Source organism: Eptesicus fuscus, chromosome 1, assembly GCF_027574615.1.
Source record: "Eptesicus fuscus isolate TK198812 chromosome 1, DD_ASM_mEF_20220401, whole genome shotgun sequence".
Classification (NCBI taxonomy): Eukaryota; Metazoa; Chordata; class Mammalia; order Chiroptera; family Vespertilionidae; genus Eptesicus; species Eptesicus fuscus.
Window position 1 is genome coordinate 111,212,836 of NC_072473.1, and position 24,567 is coordinate 111,237,402.

Genomic DNA, 24,567 nt, shown 5'->3' on the forward strand with positions numbered 1-24,567 from the left:
ACTAATTTTATTGACTGAATTCTTTATGCTCTCTTCCTATAGTCATGGCCCTTTTATTAAAAAGTATCATGACAATCAGGAAGAAAGGTGACATCTGTAATGCTTTCAACAATAAAGATAAATTTAAAATAAATAAAATTATCATGAAAAAGGTGGCCAAGGTATTTTGTAGATTTCAAGGAAAAGGAAACTATGTCCACATTCCAGATTACTAGTCTTGTGTATTTTAATGGCAGTTCTTCAGTGGATTTCTCAGTTTACCCACTTGCAAAATGGCAAGTAGCTGTTTCATATGGATGTGGTGACATTGAATGTCTTGTAAAATGATTTTTGCAAAATGTTCAAGTCAGTAAATTATAAGGCTAACGTGCTCTTAATATAATTATGACTGTCATTATCATGTGAAGTTCCATAATGACAAGTTGACCAAATTACGTCACAGGAGTGGGTGGAGTAAAACCATAAGATGAGCTCACGTTTCATCTGGATTTCACTACCTTCTCTAAAATATTAGAGAATATTTTATTTACAGATAGCAACTGAAGTCTAACATTATTTGTTCAACAAATTATTTCCAGGGTTGTAGTTAACTTAAACTTAGTGAAGTCTCAGGGGCCCTCACTTTCAAGGCCCTTGGAGAAGCCCAAACAATATGTTTACAATGGGTTTGTAAAATTTGCAAAATATATTTCTGTACAAACCTCTCCTCCCCAACTCTACTGAAAGACTTCAGGCCCTACAAATCCTGGATTCACTCCTCATTGCTATTACTGGTCCAAAGTAGAGTAGTCTTTCAGGTTCTTTCCCAAGGCTATGTATGTTATACTGCTTCAAGCTCCTTTTATAGTAAAACAAAATAAATGACACCAGCAGTGGGTTTGCTGCCTTGTGCCAAGTCTGTTAATTCATAATGTGAAATCCTTTCCCCAAAAGTTAAGCAAAAATGTTACAATTTTGCAGACAAACAGAGGACATTTGTACATATCTTTTATAGATCCCAGTTTCTTTGGTAGTGATAAATCTCAAAATTCTCCCTTTATCCTCCCTCATATTTTCCCATGGGGTATATTAAACATAATCTCCATTCAGTACATTGTGTGTCCTTTTCCTTTGGGGCTGATTAGTTCAGATGGTTAGAGTCTGGTGCTAATGAAACCACGTGAGCCTGTTAGCTTTCCTTGTCTTGGTCACAGTCTAGCTATAGTCAGCTACCTCAAAAGTGTTTGCTGTTGATCACCAGTGAGATGAAGCCAGGAAGTTGGAAAACCTCTGTGTAAAGCTTTTTTCTTGATGGAAAATAAACAAAACAACAACACTAACAATAAACAAAACCAATGCTTGACAATTTCACCTATAGAGGATGATATTTTTTCTTATCAAAGCTATCTCCATCAGGAGACTTAGCATAAATCCTGTGGTTGCCACTGCACATGATACTAATATTCAAGTTAAACTGGTCCCCCAAACATTCCTAATTTGCCTTAATATCCTGTAAGGATCTACAGAATATTTTAAACCCTTCTTTACCTAATCTCCACTCTTAAACCATTCTGTAAATAGCAGTAATATTAACAATTCACTACTTCCCTGGAACAAAGACATTTTGTGATAAGAAGTTACATATGTTGGTCTATAGTATCAATAAGTTGTTTTTCTCAGAACTCTTTATTGAATACCTTTTTGTACTTATGATTTAACCACTGCAATGTAAAAATGCATATATACAAATGTGTGTATGTGTGTATCCATGCACATCCACACACATACAGTATATATGAGTGTATAAAATACCCTGTGTTTCTCATACTACTTGATCTAGCATTTCACATCTATATCAAAAGACAATTTGTGAGTGGCATTATGTTTAGTCTCCCTCAGTAGAAAGCAAAACTGATGCATTCGTCCACTGCTTTTGATCCTTGAGTGTTTCTTTTTGTACTGTAATTTTTAAATTGGATTTTTCTAATTGATAATCATAAAAGTAGTCAATGGCTTAGGAATCCCTTTTCACTCAATTGAGTAAACATTTATTGAGCATCTACTCTGTGCCAAACATTTAAAAAGTGGATCAAAAGATGAATTAGAAATAATCTTTACCTTCTAGGAAAGTATGACAATGGTAAGATGGTGAATTAATGTTTTTTTGACCCCATTACTTTCTGATATATGTCCAATCTTCTGTATTTTTATAGCTTTGGGCTTTTCTTTTTTCCATATATAGCTATCTTGCTATTAACCATGCAAGGTTTTGTTTTTATTTGTGTTATTTTGGTAGTTGTGGTGGTTGTTTGTTGAACCCTTGATCATCATAACCCTTGGCATCTATTTATCCTAGAGTTGCACTGAAATATTTATAGTCTCCAGCCTCCATGTGGGTTTTTTGTTTGTTTGTTTGTGGGTTTTTTTTTTTTTTTTTGGCTTTTCTAAGATCTTGCCATTACTCTCCTCAAAATAATCTATATTTAGTTTCATACCTTTTGTTTAAATTGAGTAGCCATTTGATTTTATAAAAATACTTTTCCTTTCCTAGTAGCATGCTAAAGAATTGAATTGTCATTACTATCACATTGTGGTTCACCAACAAGTAATTTTAGGTCAGTTCTTGTTCACTTCTTGGGAACAAAGTCAAAAATGCCTTGTCCATATAAGGAAGAAGTCATTTGCCCTCTTCCCAGATCTTCTGGTGATATGCTGATCTGTGTGTAAGTTCACAGTTATAACTTCTGGCCTACTTTGTAGCTTGTCCTCCACCCAATACAGGCAAATCCAAACCAGGATTTGTCCTCTCTTGCAAGCTATACTTTATACCTTTTATACCTACAATAATCTATTGATCCTTCACCTACTTGCCTACCTTCAATGCTTCTTCTTACTTAGAGACTTCTGTGACTAATAAGGTCAGAAAATCCAGGTCTAGGTGAGAACAGTTATCCACTTTTGACCCTTGAACTTATTTTTTTCTTAGCATTCTCTGAAGCCATGGTGACTTATTCATTAACAAGTATGATTAGTACATAAACACCACTATCTGCTTGTGTCTGTTTGTAAAGTTAACTCTTAATTACCGAGGAACCAATTAACTATTGGAGGTTATGTGACTTTGGCCACTCCAGTCCCTGCAAAAATTCACACAAAGAGTGTGGAGATAACCAAACAAAAACTATGAAACCAAGATTATTCATTTGTGCTCATTGTGAACAGTTAATAAACTCTGAAAGAAACTAAAATTATACATTTTAATGTGCTTTGGGATAATCTAAGGATAGAAATATGCATGTTGATGGTGAAACAAGCTTCCTTTTGTACCATATAAATTCTTTTAAATGAGCAATAAAACTAAGGTATTATGAGTGCTAGTAAAAGTTAAGAGGACTATTTTTCTGGTATTAAAATCAAGTCAACAAATTGTTACCAAATGTTTATCATCCTATAAAAGAAAATGTTTAGTCATCCACCTCTAAATAGGACCTCAGCGATGAAAGGCCTCAATTATTATATTACTTTCTGGCCAGGATTAGCCAAAGTGATTTTGCATTCATCCAACAATAATTGTAACTGACCTTGGATATTGTTGAAACAACTACAAATAGATTTAGGCTGTTGGGGAGGCACAAAGATTGATTTAGCATAACATTTACTATTTATTTCTTTATACTAGCTTGAGGAATAACTCATTTAAGTATTAAATCAATGTTTCTAAAGTGTATGTGTAAACTGGACATATATATTTAAGGCATAGTTTTTCATTGAATTATATTATTATTCAGTGGTGCTTCAAAATTTTTTAAGACCAATATGTGGTGACTCCTAACATTTTGCCTGTATAGGATTACATCTATCTTTGTTGCTTAGTAGTTATCCTTCTATTAACAAGTAGTTAAGGATTAAAAAACTGTGTTACATCTACACAATGGAATACTACACTGTGGTAAAAAAGAAGGAATTCTTGCCATTTGCAACAGCATGGATGGAACTGGAGAGTATTATGCTAAACAAAATAAGTCAGTCAGAGAAAGATAAATATCACATGATCTCACTCATTTGTGGAATATAATGAACAACATAAACTGATGAACAAAAACAGATCCAGAGACAGAAAAGCATCTATCAGACCATCAAACCTCAGAGGGAAGGTAGAGTAGGGTGGGGGTAAGTGGGAGATATCAACCAAAGGACTTGTTTGCATGCATATAAGCCTAACCAATGAACACAGACAACATGGGGGGTGAGGGCATGAGTGGGGAGTGGAGGGGGCAATGGGGCGATAAGGACACATATGTAATACCTTAATAAATAAAGAAAAAAAAGAATACTAATTTTAGTGACTATTTAAAAGAACATTTCAGTGAATACTTTAGTATTGGTTTCTAAAGCCAAACGTTTTCAACTTCTAGAATCTTGCCACAAGTATTAAATTCACATCAATAGATTTATATATAATTAGTACTTTAATTTAGTAATAAATTGATAGAGTGCTTTATTTTGGGGAATCCTCTAGAATGTGGGTCAACAAACTTTCCTGTAAATGACTAAATAGTGAAGATTTTAGGCTTTGTGGAACAATGGGCAAAGTTGAGGATATTATGTAGGCACTTCTATAGCAAGAGAGAAAACAAGTAGCCACAACTTTTTGTTGTACCAATGGGCACAGTTGACTTTATTTGTGGACACTAAAATATGAATTTCATATAATTTTAATGCATTATGAAATATTTTTTATCCTTTACTTTTTTAACCATTTAAAAATGTAGGAACCATTGTTACCAACTTGGCCATACAAAAACAGGGTAGACAGGTCCTTGAACTTCCCTAGATTGCATGCAGCTTTGATCTGACTCTCAGAGAAATCCAAGACTAAAAAAGATTAGGGGGCATTGTTCTAGAGACAAATCACTAATTTTTAGGAGGCATTTCCTAAGGCCCTTAGAGTTTCTAAGGAATCTGTGGAAATTCCTACTCTAGGAACTAATCCTGCTAGAGACAGTGAGGGTAAATAATTGTCTAGGTGATCTTTTATTCATAAAGTTAATTGTCTTCGCCATTCTTGTTGGTTTTATAAAACTCAGAGAAAATTGAAAATCTACACCTCTGGTTTTAAGAGGAAAAGTCTTCTCATATTTTCAAATATTTAGTAAATAATTTAGGTTCAAATGAATATCTGAAACATATTTAAGTGTCTAGACCATTTCAGGCTATAAATAGAAATCACATTCAACCTGTTCGGAACTTTTTTCTTTAAAACAAAGATTACCCCTTGGAACAGTTTATTTTATTTCAAATGACATTTAAGGCTGCAACACAGGTATAAGCAGGATTAAATTTACTTATTAAAACTAAATGTGCGAGCTTGCAGGCTTCTTGGCTTAATGGAGGGTGGCGGGGGGCATGCTGTTACCCAAATCTAAACCCTTGAATGTTCAAATTCATGAAATGGAGTAGTTACCCAGGGGCAGAGATAATAGTGAGAAAACAGAAATGTCCATTTGAAAATAAATGAAAACCTCAGGAGTTTCTGGAAGTAGAATAATTGCTCCTTCTAATAACAGTGTTATTGAATGAAGTTTGTACTCAAGGAAGAAATTATTATAAAACATAATACTCATGTTAAAACCTAAAGATGGAACAGTGTAGTATTTGGTGAAAACCTAAACATTTTTAGCAAGCCCCTTGCACTATTTAGGTAGACCTTTCATTAATTTATAGCTTGTTTTCACAGTTTTTGAACTGTGGAGAATGTAACAAATTTAAGAAGGTTGAAATATAATCCAAAGAAAGCAGAAGTTAACCTAAAAAATTTCCCCCCTAAAAAGAAAGGAAAAGTTAGTAGAACTTCAGTGCTACTGTAAATAGGATACATTGCTTATATGTGCATTAGGCTTAATTATTATTAATTGATCAGTATTTATTAGTCTTTAATGGTGTTTTTTAAACTGGAAAACCCACTCACAGGTAGATCTTTCTTTCAACTCAATCATTTTTAAAATGTAATAATGGTTCTTCTCAGTTTTGTAAAAGGCAAAAGCAAAAAGTATCTAGAAGAATAGTATAGTGACTTTAGTTAGAAATTTATTATGAAAGAGAGAAAAAAGAAGTACAACAAAGCATACTATTGTGTGGTTCAAATATGGAGATTTTATAATAAGAGATTCTTGCTGATTTTGAGAAAATCATACATTATAAAATTGATAAAGTCTGCATTTTTGTGTAAATATGTCTGGGTGGCTCTTTCCAAGAGATGTCTACTCATTATAAAAGATAACATTTCATCAGCTAATTACTGGACCTTCATATCTTATTCAATAAAAAGTATGACATGTCTGTATAGCTTCTTACATCATAGTACCTAGTTACTCTGGGTAAGCCCTTGGCTGACTGTCCACAAACCTTTTTTTAAATTTCTTTATTGATTAAGGTGTTACATATGTGTCCTTATCCGCCCATTACCCCCCATCCCCCCCACTCATTCCCTCACCTCCCTGGTGTCTGTGTCCATTGGTTAGGCTTATATGCATGCATACAAGTCCTTTGGTTGACCTCTCCCGCTTACCCCCACCCTCCCCTACCTTGCCTCTGAGGTTTGATGGTCTGATCAACCTTAAAAGCACCTTTCAGACTGTTCCATCATCTTTCCTGGAACCTGGTATTGCCCCTTTCCTCTTAAAACTCTTGCCCCCCCCCCATGCCTTCTCTACTCACCCTAGTGAGTCTTACCAGTTTGCAGGGGGAAGGTTTTTTCCTGTCCTTCCCAATGTCAAATTAGCTAATTTGATAAACTCATCTAAGGTTGAGTGCTAATGCAGAAGTCCTTCCTTCCAAGTTAAGTGTGGTTTATAAGAGGGACTTTATGGAGAATGCTGTGCTGGTGAAAAGTTCCAAGTATATTGCTCTTCACTTCATACTCTACAACCTCCTATTCATCCTGTATTTAGAGTTATTCCTATTAATGTGATTTAGCAGAGGTTTGGGCAGTTGGTTGTCAGTGTAACAGTTTTATTATTTTTTTAGTCAAAGAAATAACAAGAAAGTAAGAAAGAACACATGCTATCAGTAATACACAGTGAAACACTACAAGTTGCACAGCATGGCACTAACGATTTTATAGTCTCTGTTAGAAATGTACTACATTTAAACATGATTTGTTATTAATTAATTTAAAATGTTTACATTTATTTTTAAACTTTAGCATTGATTATATAAATCAATCAGTCATTCACTAAGTATTGTGTTCCCACAGGGGAGACAATAGAACTATCAAAGAAATAACCTCATTGAGAAGTAAAGACTTCCACATGTGGAATAAACTGGAAAACAGCACAGTAAAGTGATAAATTCTGTGGTTACCCAAATAAGGCAATATACACTGAGTGGCCAGATAATTATGATCTCTGAACACATAATAATCTGACCACTCAGTGTATATCCTATATAATAAAAGGCTAATATGCAAATTGTCCCCTCGACCAGGAGTTCGACCAGCAGGCAGGCCGGCCAACCGCCCATGTCCCCTCCCCCTGGCCAGGCTGGCCAGACCCCGCCCATGCACAAATTCATGCACCGGGCCTCTAATATATATACTGAGTGGCCAGATTATTATGCGTTCAGAGATCACAATAATCTGGCCACTCCAGTGTATATATCAAACTCTTGGAGATGAAAACTTTTTAAAAATAAAAAAAATCTGCAAGAATCCTTTGTGTTTGTAAAGAATTTCTTCATAAGCTATACTCCAGTTTATGTACTTTATAATCCTATTTTATTTCTTCCTGCCTAACAGGGATCCTTGTAGTATTTTTAGGGTCTCCTTTTGAACTATAGATATCATCTTGCCCACTAGATAAAGACAAGGCTAGGCAAGTCATATTAGTTTATGAAATAGGACATTGAAATTTTAAAAAATTATCATACCAATCTCATTTTAGGTAAATGGCATGAAATTGTTAGAGCTCCCACATTTTAAACCTACCCCTTTCCTCCTCATTCATTGCTGTCTTCCAAAATTAATAGTGAACCAAGAGAAGCAAGTGTCTGGTGGGGCAGGTGGGAACTGTAGTAATACAGGCAGCCTTAGAACCAAGCAATACTGATGGGGAAGAGGAAGGAGGAGGGTAGAACAAAGCAAACTTACAGAAGAACCTTAAATATACCTGCAAAAGTCATGCCTGTGAAAGGAGACAGGGTAGATTGTCTATATATATGCTATCATTGGTGGCATGATTTTTAGGGAAAAAGAAAAGTGCTAAATAAAACACATTTGGAACAGAATCCATCAATGAGGTGAAATTTGGTTAACTCATGGTTATTAAAATTATGTGACTTGTTTTATCAATTTACCAATATATTTGATACTCAAAGATGTTTGTTGGTTTAAAGCAACTCCTATATGAAATTAGAATAAGACTCAAAATAAATCTGAGAAACAATGACAAATTTTTATATGCTTAGCCTTTCTAAAAGAATGCCTCCTTGTGTATTAATAGGAATAATCTGTTTAACTCTAACACTTTTTTCTTTCAAACATACAGACTTCCTTTCCTATGACTCCATCACTTGCAGCTAATCCTACCATGGCTTTCAATCCTTACTTAACTCATCCTGGAATGGGCCTGGTTCCTGCCGAACTTTTACCAAACACACCTCTTCTGTTTTCTGGAAACCCGACTCTCACATTGCCAGGAGCTGCTGGTCCAAAACCGATGCGTTCAGATAAACTGGAGGTATTTGTGTAGAAATATATAAATACTATATGGTTTATATTAACCTTATGCATGAAACAACAGCCTCAGAGCCTTATGTTTTGAATGCCTTAAATGAGTGCACCTGGGTTTTTAGCTTATAGAGTATAACCTCAGAACAATGTTAAATATTTTACTACTGCAATTATACGCTCTTGTGAAGTGAATTGATTCAGTTGTACAATAGGTTAAAGCACGTCTTAGTGCACCTGGCCACAAAATGCATCTCCTTTGCTATGCACAGGAAGTCTGGTGGGAATGCTGCTTCTACCCAAGCTCTAGCTTCATAGATTGGAATTGCTATGTTTGTTGATGAGTTTCTACTTGCTAGATTAATCAAACTGAAAAAAAGATAGTCTAGTATATCTGCTAATGCAGAATGTGAGTCTCATAGTACCTAAACCTTTTCCCCCATTTTTAAAAGAATGATGTATTAGATATTAAATATCCCTTTATGCTAAGAAAAGAAAATGTAAAAAAATAAGAAACAGCTTTCTAATTTATTGAAGTCCTTAAAACATCTCTTAATTGTCATTCTTCATAAATTAAAATAAACAACTAGTCAATTTCTTACAAAGTCAGCTTCATTGGCAGTTTCTTAAATGCCTGGCAGTGTGTTATAATGGAATTTGATTGTATACATAATGTAATTCAATCATGGCCCACAAGTCTGCTTCTGGAAAAGCACATTTCTGTGTGATAAAGACTCATTTTGGACCTTAACAAAATAAATCCCTTTTGCATATGTAGCTAATTACACTTTAGGCTGTATTAAATGGAAAATTAAACAATGCTTTTAAGCACTTTTATTTCAACATAAGAAAAACAGACAGCTTTCTTTTGGAGAGAACAGAAATTTTTTCTAAGAATCAAAATGTTGTCTACGTTTACATCTCAGAGTGAACATCCTTTACATGATCCTTCAGCTTTTTAGATTTTTCCTAAATACCATAGATAGCAAAGTACTGTAATGTATACTATTGCTCTTACATTCACTGGAAAAATAAATAAAACCTAATCAACTTCTAAGTCATCAATGTGATATTTTTTTTCTTTAAGGTTTGCCGAGAATTTCAGCGTGGAAATTGTACACGTGGTGAAAATGATTGCCGCTATGCTCATCCTACTGATGTTTCTATGATTGAGTCAAGTGATAATACTGTGACCATCTGCATGGATTACATCAAAGGCCGATGCTCCCGCGAGAAATGCAAGTACTTTCATCCTCCCGCACACTTGCAAGCCAAACTCAAGGCAGCTCATCACCAGATGAACCACTCAGCTGCCACTGGGACGGTAAGAGCAGGCCAGGACTTATGGACTATATTTTTTTTCGGGGGGGGATGATTAATATATACCTCAGTGTGTCTATTGTCTTGTAACCATAACCTTGGATAGTCATGAGTGGACCCTAATATGAATAGCCAAGGTTATAAGCTGGAAAAGAGAGAACCTATTTGTTCTACTTCATTTACTAAAATTTTCTAAAGGTAACAATTTAAAAATTTTCTAAAGGTAACTTTTTAAAGGTAACTATTTACTGATTATTATAATCTATTGTGCCTTTTCTCCCATTTTTAGGGAAAGAGAAAATTGTATAATTTAAATAGTAAATTAGTTTTGAATGATTTTTTAATAGCATGACTAACCTTAGCATATGAAAAAAGACAGCAAGTTGCTCCTCTGCCTATGAGCCACCTACATGGGCACTTTGTTAGTAATATCCTTAATGCCTTTCAAAAACAGAAGACTTGAAAGATGGGATAATAAGTAAGCTTTTGTTTCCCAAAAGTTAAGGTTCTCTTTCCTTTTTGGAGGAATGGTTTTAAGGAAGCAGCCAGCCGAGGCTGGGAGGGGCATTTCTACATGGTTGGGAGAAGAGGCAACAAAAGTTGTCCTAGCAAGTCAGTTTTGGGGAAAAGTTGATTTTAGGAGCTAGGGAAAATATTTGCATACCATACTACAGTGTGATACGTTGCAAAATAGGAATTATGATTACTTCTTTGTAACAGCTGTCAATTATTTTGATAAGCTCCTTGTTATTTCTTTTTTTGGATTGGGCCTTTCCTCCTGTAACAGGATATAATCCTATCTAATAAAACAGAGAGCAGGAGGGAGGCTTGGGTTTCCCTGGCGACAGAGGAAGCCAAGCTTTCCGAACACCCTGGCCAGCCCAGGCCTCTGCTTAAGGCTACAAAGTTTCAATTATAGAAGATAAATCCTAACAAAAATGGTGGCAGCCACGGAGCTGGAGAGAGCAGGCTAGGGTTGCCCCCGGCGACGGGGGAAGCCAAGCTTTCCACCTGCCCTGGCCGGACTATGCCTCCACTCCAGGCTACAAAGTTTCAATTATAGAAGGTGAATGAACCCCAACAGAAATGAGCAGAAGACTTGGCTCCGCTCCAGGCTACAAAGTTTCAATTGTAGAAGATAAATAGACCCCAGATACCAGGGCCTCCGCTTGGTTCGCCGGGGGGAGGGGGGCATGGCCTGCCTGCAAACCACCACAGGCCCCTCGCCCATGCCGCCCCATGCCATAAGGAAACTCCCACCCTGATCCGGGACACCCTTCAGGGCAAACCAGCTGGCCCCCACCCATGCACCAGGCCTTTATCCTATCTAATAAAAGAGTAATATGCAGACTGACCATCACTCCAACACACAAGATCAAGATAGCTGCCCCCATGTGGTCAAAGATCCTGCCCCTATGTGGACACAGGATGGCCACCACAAGATGGCCAGCAGGGGAGGGCAGTTGGGAGGGACCAGGCCTGCAAGTGTAGGCAGTTGGGGGTGGTCAAGCCTGCAGGGGAGGGCAGTTAGGGGTGACCAGGCTGGCAGAGGAGGGAAGTTGGGGGCAAACAGGCTGGCAGGGGAGCAGTTAGACATCAATCAGGCTGGCAGGGGAGTGGTTAGGGGGTGATCAGGCTGGCAGGCAGAAGCAGTTAGGGGCAATCAGGAAGGCAGGCAGGTGAGCAGTTGGGATCCAGCAGTCCTGGATTGTGAGAGGGATCCCAGATTGGAGAGGGTGCAGGCTGGACTGAGGGACAACCCCCCCCCCCCCCGTGCACAAATTTCGTGCACCGGGCCTCTAGTAATCCAATAAGGGAAAAAACCTTATTGGAAGGAACCTCATATTTTCTGGCTGTTAAAAAAAATCATCTACAGGAACCTGAACCCCCTGACAGAGACCTTACCTTTAATAAGAGAAATATATTTATTTTCAAACCCCATATTTGTTAACAATGTTTTTCTCATAATGAGTTGACATCTATCTTGTTATAACTGGAACTCATACTTTTCTTATTACACAAAATATGTCAATCCCTATTCCTTGAGTGGTGACTCTCATGTCTTTTTCTCTAAACCAGATACCCCAAATTTCTCCCAACTTTTCTTGGTAGATTATGGCTTTAAGGACACAGTACCAATTTTGGACTTGCTCTGCTTTCTCAATATCCCTGTTCTCTCAGAACTGAACCCATTACTTCATGAAAGATTGATCTGGACAACATAATCTGTTAATGAATGTTAAAAAAACAAAAGACCTCATCACATGTTGTTTATCTTAAAATCTTTTGAATGAGGGAATTTTAAGCTTTGAAAATAGAAGGCATCCAGAATATTCAATGCAAAATTAAGCCTTCAAATTTTGGATTATTTCTGTTGATGGCATAGAGTTCAGAAACAGCATGGACCTATTATAAAAGAGAAGAATACAGCTGGCTCCATAAAAGTAAATGTTCTCATATGTGTGGGGTGTATAAACAATGGCTTGCTTGTGCCTTTATGTACTTGTTCCACATTCAGGCATGGGGCCTTCATATGTATGTGCTCATTCCTGATAATTTGGGCATATTTGGTAAAATGCACATAAGTCAGACCCAAATTTCCATGTTGAAATTTAAATATTATATAGTTGGCCTTCAGTTGACTGGTACTTGTGAATCCTATCTAATAATAGAGTAACATGTAAATTACCATCACTCCGCTACACCCACGATTGGGCGGTGGGAGGCTGGGGGGCGGGACCCGGGGTGGCCTATCCGGCCATTGAGAGGCAAGGATCCGCTGCCACTGAGGGGGGGCTACCCTGCTGTTGAGAGGCGCAGGGGGCGGGACTCCCGCCCCCTGTGCCTCTCAAGGGCCAGATCCGTGGCTGCTGAGGGGGCCTGCCGCAGACACCCAGCTGTGCCTCTCAACGGCAAGGTAGCCAGGTGTCCGAGGCAGCCCCCCTCAGCAGCCGTTGAGAGGCGCAGGGGGCCGGGAGTCCCACCCCCTGCGCCTCTCAACAGCAGGGTAGCCCCCCTCAGCGGCCACGGACCATCAAAAGCGGGGGAGCTGGGTGCCTGTCTGCTCCGGCACCAGGCCTTTCAGAAGCCTCCGGCTCGGCACCCAGCTCCACCGCGAAAAGCGAAAGCGTGTAGGGGACCCTACACGTACATGATTCAATCATGCACTGGGCCTCTAGTGTTAATATAATATTCCTTTCTGAGTAACTGGGCAGAGCAGAGTGTTAGTGGTAAAGTCAAATTGGCCCATACAAATTTGTCTGAAATAAGATTAAACAAAGGAGGCTTTCCATGAAGAAGTTTAAACTTTCTATATGTTTAAGGATTCAGAGTAGAAATGCTTAGTGAAAAGAGATATTTTTACACTGTTCATGTGCCTAGCTCAGGTTGACTTCATTGAAAGAAGTTTGTATGAATTTAAAAGAAAAAGACTTGAAGGATTGATGTTTAGTTTTTCCCAAAGAAAATACTGATTCCTTTAAGCCAGAGGAGGGAACCTTTTTTCTGCCAAGGGCCATTTGGATATTTATAACATCATTCATGGGTCATACAAAGTTATCGACTTAAAAAATTAGCCTGCTTTATTTCGTCAAACATTTAATTAACTCATCCCTAATGCCATGGCAGGGCCAGACTAAATGATTTTATGCGATTTTTATGGTCCTTAGGCTGGATGTTCCCCACCCCTGCTTTAGGCTTTCTTTATTCACAGGAGTAAGGAGGTCATGGCATAACCGTTTTAGTGTGTGGAAGGTTTGTTACTCTGCACAAGTGTCCTTGTCTACTTGAGAATTTGAAGCACACCTAATTGTTGTTTCTGGGGCATGTTTTTTAAGTAATTTACAATTTGCTAAGAAAAAAAATGTAGTGGCAAACTTCTCCAATGAATCTGATCCAGCAACAAGTTTGACTGAGTATTATAAGCATTTTGAAAGAATTGTAGACACGAAAGGAGTATTTTAAAATGCTAATACGTTTAGAATTAAACTTTACAAGGACTGTACAAAGCAAATGGCACATACTGAAATGCAAGGCAAGCCTCTACAAATTATAATTGATTTTGCTAACTATGGTACCTGGGTGAGGTGGGTGATGGGGAAGTAATAATTTGCCTTTTTTTCTTACATTTTAATTGGGAGATTTACAGTTATAGAATTTGGACCTGAAGACCTGGTACAAATTGGATTTGTTTTATTGGGCTACAGTAGCAGACTCCAACTACTGATAATGTTTTATTACCTATATACCATTTATCTCCTAAATCCTTATCAGAATTTTAACTGGAAAAAAATGTATTTCCTGCTATACCCATTGCGTCTGCTAATCTCATTTTAATAGATTAGTAGATGAGCATGTTCATTTTAAATGCTTATTTGCTGTTAACAGCTTCCTGTCACATCCTGTCCAAATGATGAGGCCCTTTTTTATTTGCCAAAATTAGTGAAGTTGAAAAGCTTCTTTTTTTCCTTGTATGTATTTTTCTGTTTTGAACTAAGTTGTCATTTAGTGAACTGCTTCATCTCTGTAGCTGCTTACCTTGCTCGATGGATATCCTTGCAGAGGGTTCCCAGATCATACCTTATCTAACTGCTGCTTGCTTGGTTTGAGTACATTCTTCACTTTCTTTGGTACTATTTATTAATCTATCCCTCCCTCACAGGCCCTACAGCCTGGTGCATTTCAACTGATACCAAAGAGATCGGCACTTGAAAAGACTAATGGTGCCGTCCCGCTCTTTAATCCCAGTGTTTTCCACTGCCAACAGGCTCTGACTAACCTGCAGCTCCCACAGCCAGCCTTTATCCCTGCAGGTGAGAACTGGGCTGTGAACACTGTGAGTGTAATGATGTTGTGAGTGTATACAATGCACACCAGCTACCAAATGACTTTTATGGCAGGACTATCAACAGGTGTTTTGACTGGAAACAAAACAGGGCAGTTATGTTTGATCTGCTAGTATATATTAAAAATTTGTTTCTGTGATTTCTGAAAATTAATGATTTGAAATCAGTCTAGGAAACATTGTCCATATTTTTCTTTTTAACATTTCTTAATTTTTGCTTCTTATCATTGATTCACTTGGTTCAGTCTCAAACTAATTTTTTGACTCTTAGGTATAACATTCAAAGACATTGGTCTGCCCTCAAAAAAAATCTTTCCCATTTTCAGCATTGCAAAAATATGAAGTCCATATAGTTTTGATATACTGAAGATACTTATAATAAAACTACCTTTAAATTTATAGCATAGTATAATATACAGATAATATATAGTATAATATAACAGATAGTTCTAGCCTCTAATTCTTTCTTTATATTCTTTTTTTATTGTTTAAAGTATTGCAAATAGTAATACATATGTCTTTTTCCCCCCCAATTGACCTTCCCCCAGCCTCTCCTACCCCCCATTTCATGCCTCTAATTCTTAAACCAGTTAATATTTAAAAATATAGAAGTTTTCCTGACATATTATCTTTTACATTCAACTACATTTAATAGCTTAACAATTTTGTATCAAATTGAATAAAAATTTTAAGCCATAATTTTGTCCAAATATGTATATGAGGGAAAATACTCTTCTTCTAGTGGTTCAGTACTTTAAGAATTACAATAAAGTCTCTTAGGAATAAATTGAAAATATGAATTACCCAGAGTATAGTAGATTTTCTTGCCAGAATTATAAATTCCCACTTTGAAAATTATTATTAAATGAAAATGACATGATTTAAAAATTAATTTATAAAGCCTTGTTAATTGTATAAACATACTAAATGCATAGAATTATATACCTGGACTTGAAATAAAAAACACCTCTTTCTTAATCGATAAATTAATCAGTAATACATTTTGGAAGAATCTATTAAGTTTTGTCTAGTAACTAACAATAATTTTCATGGTATCATTTAAAAAGCACACAATTTTTCGACTTTTTGCTGGATTTGGATTATTTAAAATCTAGCTTTATAAGCCAAAATATCTGAAGAACACTGTCCCCCTTAAGCAATAACAAATTAAAAACCTTTCAGGCTGAGCCTCCTTTTGATAAAAAGCCTATTTGCCATATGTTCATAGTCAAGTCCTCAGTTACAAGGTGGAGTAGGTAGTGATAATAGATAAATACTCTAAATAGAACTATTGGCACTAGGTACCAGATCTTGGTGCATATTTTGAAAACAATTTATGTAATAAATAAAATTCTCCCTTTCATGATTAAAGTCACTTAGGATGTATTTGTCAAAATAAATACAGGATGTAATTTAAGTGAGATAATCCTCTTAAAGAAAATGTAATATTCAAGTTTATACCTAAGCATCCAAGAATTACTTTGATTACCTGGGTTTGTGATTTTAAAACTAAGCTGTAATTATAAGCATAAGAGATTACTTGGATTTGCATGTGCTAATAAATTAATATTGCAAAGATTATCTTTTTAGTTAAAATTATTTCTATCAGTAAAGCTTAAATAATGAAATATCTCTTTTCTTTACTTTTCACGCTTTTTCTGCATGGTGTACAGGGCAAATACTGTGCATGGCACCTGCTTCAAGTATTGGTAGGTTTTGTACAAAAATTCTCAATTATTCTAATCTGAAAAAAAGTAACTTTCTGTTGTGACTATGAAAGAGCATATGACTGAATGATATGGTTGGACATTATCTGAGTATTTAAGGTTTAATATAGTGCTATTTCACATCTTTGTGGAATCACATTACTCCTACACTCCCAAGTCCTAGTTTGTTGGCCAGATACTGACCCTGCCATTGCTCTATTTTCACCCTAAAAAGTATAGCTGAATTATTTTGAAACATTTCCTTATTTAGCCAGAATGGGCAGTTTTGTTCTAAGCTTTATATCTGTTACTAGGACACTATAAAATATTTAAAATGTACAATTTCTAAAGTACAAAATTTTCCTCCAAATAAGTTATCCATAAGATCTAAATTATTCAATACTCACATGTTTAGAGAGGATGAGTTTAGCAAAGCCAGAACATTTCTTAATGTCCTGTGTCAGAAAATATTTGACAAAATATTGTCTTCATGGCAAATGTTACAGCTACATGGCTAGCAGCTAAAACGTCTCTTTCGGGGTGTTTTTTCTTTACCTTTTCTAGTTTCTACCTCATTTAAAAAGCTTTTTGGGTGCTTTTCTCATTTCTAGCTCATTTTGGAAAGCAAACCAAGAAATTAAAGGGTGAATGGCAAGCATTCATATGTAATAATTTACATCTACATTGATTGAATTCAGATTATCTGAAAGTTTACAGAGAAAATGAATGGCTTGGAGAGAGGAAAATCAACATATCTACTGTCATAGAAACCATAGTTGTACCCCAAATGGTGATTAACAGAAACTGTAGTTTTTCCTTATTCCTACCTCTAGTTATCCATTACTTAGAGACATTCCTTAATGTACAACATGTCAATTCTAAAAACACTCCTCCCCCCTTGGAAACACAGAAACTCTACAGGAAGCAGCTCTATTTACGCATGCAGTTTGCATTCCTACACCGTTCTTAGGTGAAAGGACAGGGAAGCAGAGTCACAAAATGTGAAGACACATTTCACAAACTTGCAGAATTCAGATCGTCTAGTCATATGAATATAGGGATCCTGTTATTATCAATGGAAATATTTTTTATTTTTACAGAGGACAGCCAATCCCTCAATAACAGAGGCCGTACTTCCGTAGCCAGTGAATTTTATTGTACTACTATGTGGTTGCTGTTTTGACTTTTCGTTTTATCTCAATAAGCCCCTTAGTTCTTTTTGGGCTTTGCATCTACTCTGTTTGACCAATGAGCTAGAAATGAGAAAAGCACCCAAAAAGCTTTTTAAATGAGGTAGAAACTAGAAAAGGCAAGGAGAAAACACGCTGAAAGAGATGGTATAGTTTTTAGCCATGTAGCTACAACATTTTCCATGAAGACAACATTTTGTCAGATATTTTCTTTAAAGTATCCCATGTGTTTGATAAATAGCCTAAGTTTCAAGAGGTTTGCCAGAGGTGTATTTAAAAACCTGAATGTGTAGGCCATTGTATTATTCATCTCTGCTCCCCTACCATATACCCACCAACTGAACTACCATATTTTTGCATGTAGATCAGGTAAGTATACATATAACTGTCCCTTTGAACCTGCAAATCTAGTGACAGCACTCATATCTATAAATTAATGAACCCAGGCACCAACTCACAGTTCCCTACTCCCATTTTGAATGTGCAACCCAGTCACTTATCTACTTAACTAGCTATTAATACAGATAGTCTTAGTAAAATAAGATTTTACTTTATGCAGCCAATTTAACCCTATGGAAATATGGCCTTTTAATTCAAATAAAATGTGATTCTACTAAAAAACTAACTAAATTTTGAAATAATTTTTTCTCAATGTAAACTTTAATTGTTTATCCCTTTTCTCTTTTTAAATGTTTCCCATTCTGTTCTGTGTTGCTTTGCACTGTCTGTGATTGCATGTTGCACCCTGGTGTATCCATGATGATGATGTCACATGGCTTGTTGCTGTGATACCTACCATGCTCCATTTCATCGTTTATGTCATGGTTGCATAAATGGTTCACCCTCCCGTGTGTTGCTTCCATGGTTTCCTACGGAAAGTGCCCATGATGCACGGTGCTACACCTACCACTGTGTCTGCAGCAACAACACCTGCCACCAGTGTTCCCTTCGCTGCAACAGCTACAGGCAATCAGGTTTGGCAATTTACTTCACCTAGATATCTACGGTGTATTGGTAAGACACGGTATATGCTTTTTGAATTGGTGAGAGACATTGTTCCATATTCTTGTGTTTCCCAAGTAGTCGTTACATTTACAGTTTTTATTTTTGTGGTTCTTATAGAGCAGTGATTTTCATTCTGTGTGCTACAGCACAGTGGTGTGCTATAAGAATTTTTAAAACATGCAATACCTGATTATTTAGTTAGGAGCACTGACCTCTTTTCCCTCAGATCATCAAATAAAAAAAATGACAAAAGCCAACACAACAATGTGTGAATGAGTTAAAATTATATATATTTTTGTCAGATTAGCAGAAAATATATTTTCGTTATGCCATAGAATTTTCAGTTAGTTTATGTGTGCCACCAGATGAATAAGTTTGAAAATCTCTGTCCTAGAGGTATCTGCTTTGCTACTGATCCTGAGATGAATCAGCAGAGTTATCTCATTTTCAATAAATTACAAGATGTCTTTCTTGATATGTTATATAGTATATATACAATTGTTGCTACTACACCAATCAAATGTATATACTAAATATTTCTTAAACACTTTTTCATTGTTCAAGAGGTGAATTTGTTTTATTTTACTACCATTTTTGGTTATTGTGTTTAAATGTTCACTAAGTACAATCATCACCTTGACCTTCTTATCTGCTGGAAAGAAAGCAAGTTAATACATTTATTTCTAAGGCACAGATATCCCTATACTTATCTAATAATTATGTCAGAAATTTCTTCTCATACTGACATTAAATGTGCTTGTGTTGTTTTGATTTTCATTTGCTTTAGGTATTTACAAGCCGAGTCACAAGGAAAATTATAAATTTGGGGGGAGTCTTGAAACTGTAAGGAGATACAAACAATAGTTATTGTGCAATGTTATGGACGTTTTGCCTTGTTAAAGTGGTAATCATGCTTCATGACTGCAAGTTCCCCTGCTGTTTCAATTATAAGTATGATAACCAGATAGCACAAAAAGCATTAATTAATTGGGGAAATAAATCACATTCTAATCTTTGCTTTGCAAAATTAATTATTAGTAGATATCATTAATATTGTTTAAATTTTCCTGTGAAATGATTATGGTATTGATTACCATGTCCAAGCAGTGAACAAAATAAGTGGAATCCTCTCAAGAAACTATTTTAATTTAAAATCTCTTTTACTATAGATACCAGCATTATCAATAGATGAACTGAACAGTAGCATGTTTGTTTCACAGATGTAGAAGTTACCAATAGAACAGTAAGTTTCTTTGAGTATTAATATAAATATGTTATATTTTTATTTACACATTGCATTTGCTAAAGTTCTGGTATATACTTTCACTAATAGACATTGCTTATAACTTATAGTTTGATTTAAAGCATTCAAAATTTTCAAAATTGAAATGTAGATAGCAAATGTGCAATTTTTATATTAAAATGACAGCTGGTATTGTATTCTCCCAAATGAGCTTACAAATTCTGAAATATTTTTGTACTATTTTTTTGTATAATTTGTTAGCCAAAGACAGAGCTCACCTTTCAATTTTAATTCTTTTCCATTTTTCTAGCTTTTTTAAAAATTAAATTTAGGCAAAATAATTTTGTCACAAATTGACTGAGATAATTATCTTAAAGACAGTAAGTAAGAGGGGGTAAGAGATCAACCAAAGAACTTGTATGCATGCATATGAGCATAACCAATGGACACAGACAGTAGAGGGGGTGAGGGCATGTGCTAGGGGGTGGGGGCGGCTGGGGAGAGGTCAATGGGGAAAAAAAAGGAGACTTATGTAATACTTTAAACAATAAAGATTTTTTAAAGATAGTAAGTAATATGCCTCTCCTAGGTCATTTTAGAAAATAGTGCTTTTACAGTCTGCTATTTTGCATTGCTTCCCATGTAAGCCTACCAGAATTTCCCCAGCTGTTTTGAATTTTGAGTGACATAATTTAGTAATTTAATCAGTATTTCCATTCAAATCATGGCTTTTTTTGTATGTAATTTTTGTTGCTGCTGTTGGATTTTTAACCCCTTAACATTTGTTGCCCTCTGTCTGGTTCAGAGCTTATAATAACACACACTTAATTAGAGCAATTGTTCACTTGGTACATGTGACTTTTGAAGCCACTTAAGACTCTTAGGTATCTTAATTAATTAATTATATGCACTTATTAAACAAGTATATCTATTCTGAATTGCATACATTAGTCATTGAAAGCTTGAAGTTCTCAAAACCAGAGTGTGTCATTTGGTTGAAAAAGGCAACAGTCCTATTCTCTTGATGGGCTGGTTCCCCAGAACCTGGCTAGCATTTCTTTCCTGCTGAGAACACATATGCCCAGAGCCTGTAGCTGACTATACATTAGATAAATAGGTCCCTTCAGTCATAAGAAATGTTTTTTAAAGATACCTTTGAGTATATGGAATAATTGAAGTAGCTGTGAATTGTAATAATTTTCAGTAGTATCATTTGGGATAGTGGCAACTTGGGAATAGCACCAAATATGAGACTGTGGATTTTGTGAACACTTCCCTGATTCTCATGGGCCGCTTCACATAAAGGTAAACAAAAGTTGTCAAATTAACTTTCTAACAAAACATGTTTGAGAATACTGATTCCTTTTTGTTTGATTCCATTATAAAATGTAGAGGGAATTTGCAGACCATAATCACGTTAATATGTAACAGATGTTGAAAATTTCTTCAAAGTTTAAAAGATGTAATTTTGTAAAATACTACGTAGTACCTAGATTTCACATTTATTCTCCAATACATTCAGATAAAATGTTTAAAGTTTATTTAATATTTGCATATTTTGAATGTTTGGAATCAAACTTTTTTTCCAAGTACAGTTGACATTCAATATTACTTTATATTAGTTTCAGGTGTAAGCATGATTTTTCAATATGCTTGTTGAAGGAAGTGGATGGATGGGTGGATGCTCATCAAAAGGCTTGGCATTGTGTAGATAATGCATTAAACAATTGAGTGCATCTCTGTTAACTTATGGCAACTCTGTGCATTAGCACTCAATAAGAACCATACACTTTAGAGATGAGTCTTTAGAGATCATCTCCAACAGCTTCATTTTTACAGATGTTGAATGTAAAATTCAGAGTGGGGAATATCTTGGTATAGTTCACATAAAGAACTGGAACAAGAACAAAGTATCCTAACTCCTGCTTCAATAACCCTTAAATATTTCTCACTCTCTTTTTCCATTTCAGTTGAAATTCTGAACAACAGAGTTATGGATTATCAGAATCTCTCCATGAGAACCTCCATATGGCCTTTCTATATGTAGTATTGTCCTCTTCTACCAACACAACAATAAGCATCATGCAGTCAATATATTAAACAAACAAAAATGCCAACCAACAAATTCAAATTAAGAAGAAAGCATTAAATAATCAATGGAGATGTCAAAACAAAACATGAATAGAAAACTACCATCTATCTTATTTGAATTATTAGGTAGAACACTACCATAAAATTTTGTAATTTGTCACACTGTTCTTTGTGATTTTCTAATAACTATTAGGCTGAGTAAATCTTCACAGTGGATTTTTGGCTTACTGTGTATTCTTGGTGGGTAATGTTCATCTGTTTTTGAAGTGCTGTTACCTTACTGTTTTGTTTACACAGTAGCCTATTGGGTTGATTTAAAATGTAAAAATTATATCAAAATACCATTTTCCTCATTAATGTATTGTACTGTATTGTGATATATTGTGTTGTGTTAGATTTTTACATACTACAGAGTTTTGCTGTAATATGTGTGGTTTTTTGTTTCAACTAAAATGTTACTAATGGGAAACAGAAATATGTGTGCTTAAAAATATGACAGGTTGATGTTAATATGCTTTCTCTGTTTAGAATATTTCTGTAGGTTTCTCGGGGCAGACATTTTAAAAGCCTTACTTTTGAGTGTTCACAAAACCTGTTCATAAACATGCTTGTGAATAATTTATACCTGCAGATCTGACCTTGTATAATATGATCACATTAGTACATTATTTGTGAGAGAGACATAATTACCTGCCCAAAAAAACAAAAAAAAACAAAACAGGGAACTGCTTAAAAAATTAACTCCTAATTTCACTCTTTAAATAGCTTGTAAAACTAGAATTTACCTTTAAATTAATCTTTCAACATTTATACTAAAAAATATGTATAAAGTACCCATTACATGTTTTATGGCTCAAGGATCCTATCTCCTAGGTTGATTGTCTAAAACAGCCATTTGTCATCTTCAGTTGAAAAATTGGTACTTGGAGACTTAAAGATATGCTAATTACAGATAATAAATTAAACAGGGATATGGAGACATGGAGGTACTTTTTACACATTAGAGGAAAACCTATAAAAACCATTAGATTGCTACCTTTTACACAAGAGCCATTTCTGAATGCAAATGTCTTATGCTCTTTATAATAAGTAAGGAGCAATCTAGCAAAAGTCTGTCAGGGTGAATTAGTTCCAAGTGAGGCCTTTCCTCCCCAAATGGACAATCTTTTCTATTAATCACAGTTGGAACCTGAGTATAGCATTAAAGAAATGGCCGGGTGGGAAGGAGGATAGGAAGACATTTAAAATTATTCTTCGATCTATTTAAAAGTTCTAGGAAGGATGTCCACAGTTGGCTTTAGCTCCAGTTCAGCTGAGTTTTCAGTTTTATTAAACACTTCAGTGAAGTAGCAAGCGCCTGTGATATATTTTAAGTGTTGCTTTCCCCAAACTTTATTAAGAGTCTCTCTCATCAAAACCAATGTTGATTTGGATTTGTTTGTTTTTATATGTATTTGAAAATTATAACAGAGAGGTTTTTAAGACCCTTTGGTTGAGACAGAGTGGCTGCACTCCATGGACCTGAGCTGAATTCACATTACTAATTTTTATGAAATAAATTTATAAGCAAGTAAAATAGTAATTAATTCTTGTATATGATATGCCTCATCCACCTTACTTATTAAAGTTACTATTATTATACAGTAGTGGAACCATATGATATTTTACATCAACTTAGATTTAATGTTTTCTAGTTCATGAAAATGACAAAGAGAAAATCTGATTAAGGATACCTTAAACAAGCAATAGTGTTTGAATCATAGATCAATGGAGTTGGTAAAACCTTTTAACAGAAGATGAAACTGAGGCCCAGGGCATATGGCTTGCCCAAGGTTACCTACCCAGTTAGGCACAGTCGGACACAAATATCTGCAGGCTCCCAGTTGTTCCTCTGTTTCACATCATTTGTACTTCAGGACATTTGAGACTCCATCCCAAAGCTGATCAAATTGGCTCAGAATAAAAAAGAGCAAAATTAGCTCTTTAATAGTTGATATCCTGTTGAGCTTAATTATCAATCCAAATCATGATCATCAGTGATATCTAAATGGTATTGCTTGTATGGAGCCATTGCCATTTATTTATAGTATTGCCTGGAGTTAAAGAATAAGAAGTGTCCTGACTTTTACCTATTGATTCTTTGAACCAATTTCTATTTCCTCAAATCTTAACATTGATAGAGAAAAAGTAGAGTACACCTTTGTGAAATTACATGTGTTTGGAACTGAGTTTTGTTAAACCTGTGTCAGTGCCTCCCCAGATGTGATCACAGGACTTCAGGAAGGATGCACCTAAGCTAGTCTGGATGTATTCCTAAAGGGGATAGAGATGTTTCAGGGTAAAATGAACTTTTTTGTGTAGTTTGATATTTTTGACACAACATACTGTCTCATTTAACTTTTTAAACTTCTGATGAAGATGTGCATAGACAGCAAACCTAGAGTACAGCTGTTTTCATGTTGCTT

At 35.6% G+C, this 24,567-nt stretch overlaps 1 protein-coding gene across 3 annotated transcripts in view; it reads left to right on the plus strand.

Annotated features, from left to right (window-relative positions):
- MBNL3 (muscleblind like splicing regulator 3) overlaps positions 1 to 22,360 on the plus strand; it is a 69,717-nt gene extending 47,357 nt beyond the window's left edge. For 2 of the 3 annotated variants that reach the window (XM_028128822.2, XM_054717787.1), the window contains exons 3-9: positions 8,523 to 8,714; positions 9,792 to 10,028; positions 14,685 to 14,835; positions 16,541 to 16,576; positions 18,643 to 18,737; positions 19,938 to 20,011; positions 21,982 to 22,360. In XM_028128822.2, coding sequence (XP_027984623.1) covers positions 8,523 to 8,714; positions 9,792 to 10,028; positions 14,685 to 14,835; positions 16,541 to 16,576; positions 18,643 to 18,737; positions 19,938 to 19,994 — 768 coding nt within the window. In that variant the 3' untranslated portion in view covers positions 19,995 to 20,011; positions 21,982 to 22,360. The remainder of the gene's footprint in view (positions 1 to 8,522; positions 8,715 to 9,791; positions 10,029 to 14,684; positions 14,836 to 16,540; positions 16,577 to 18,642; positions 18,738 to 19,937; positions 20,012 to 21,981) is intronic. The other variant, XM_028128825.2, reaches the window with a different exon arrangement.
- Positions 22,361 to 24,567: the final 2,207 nt, after the last annotated feature.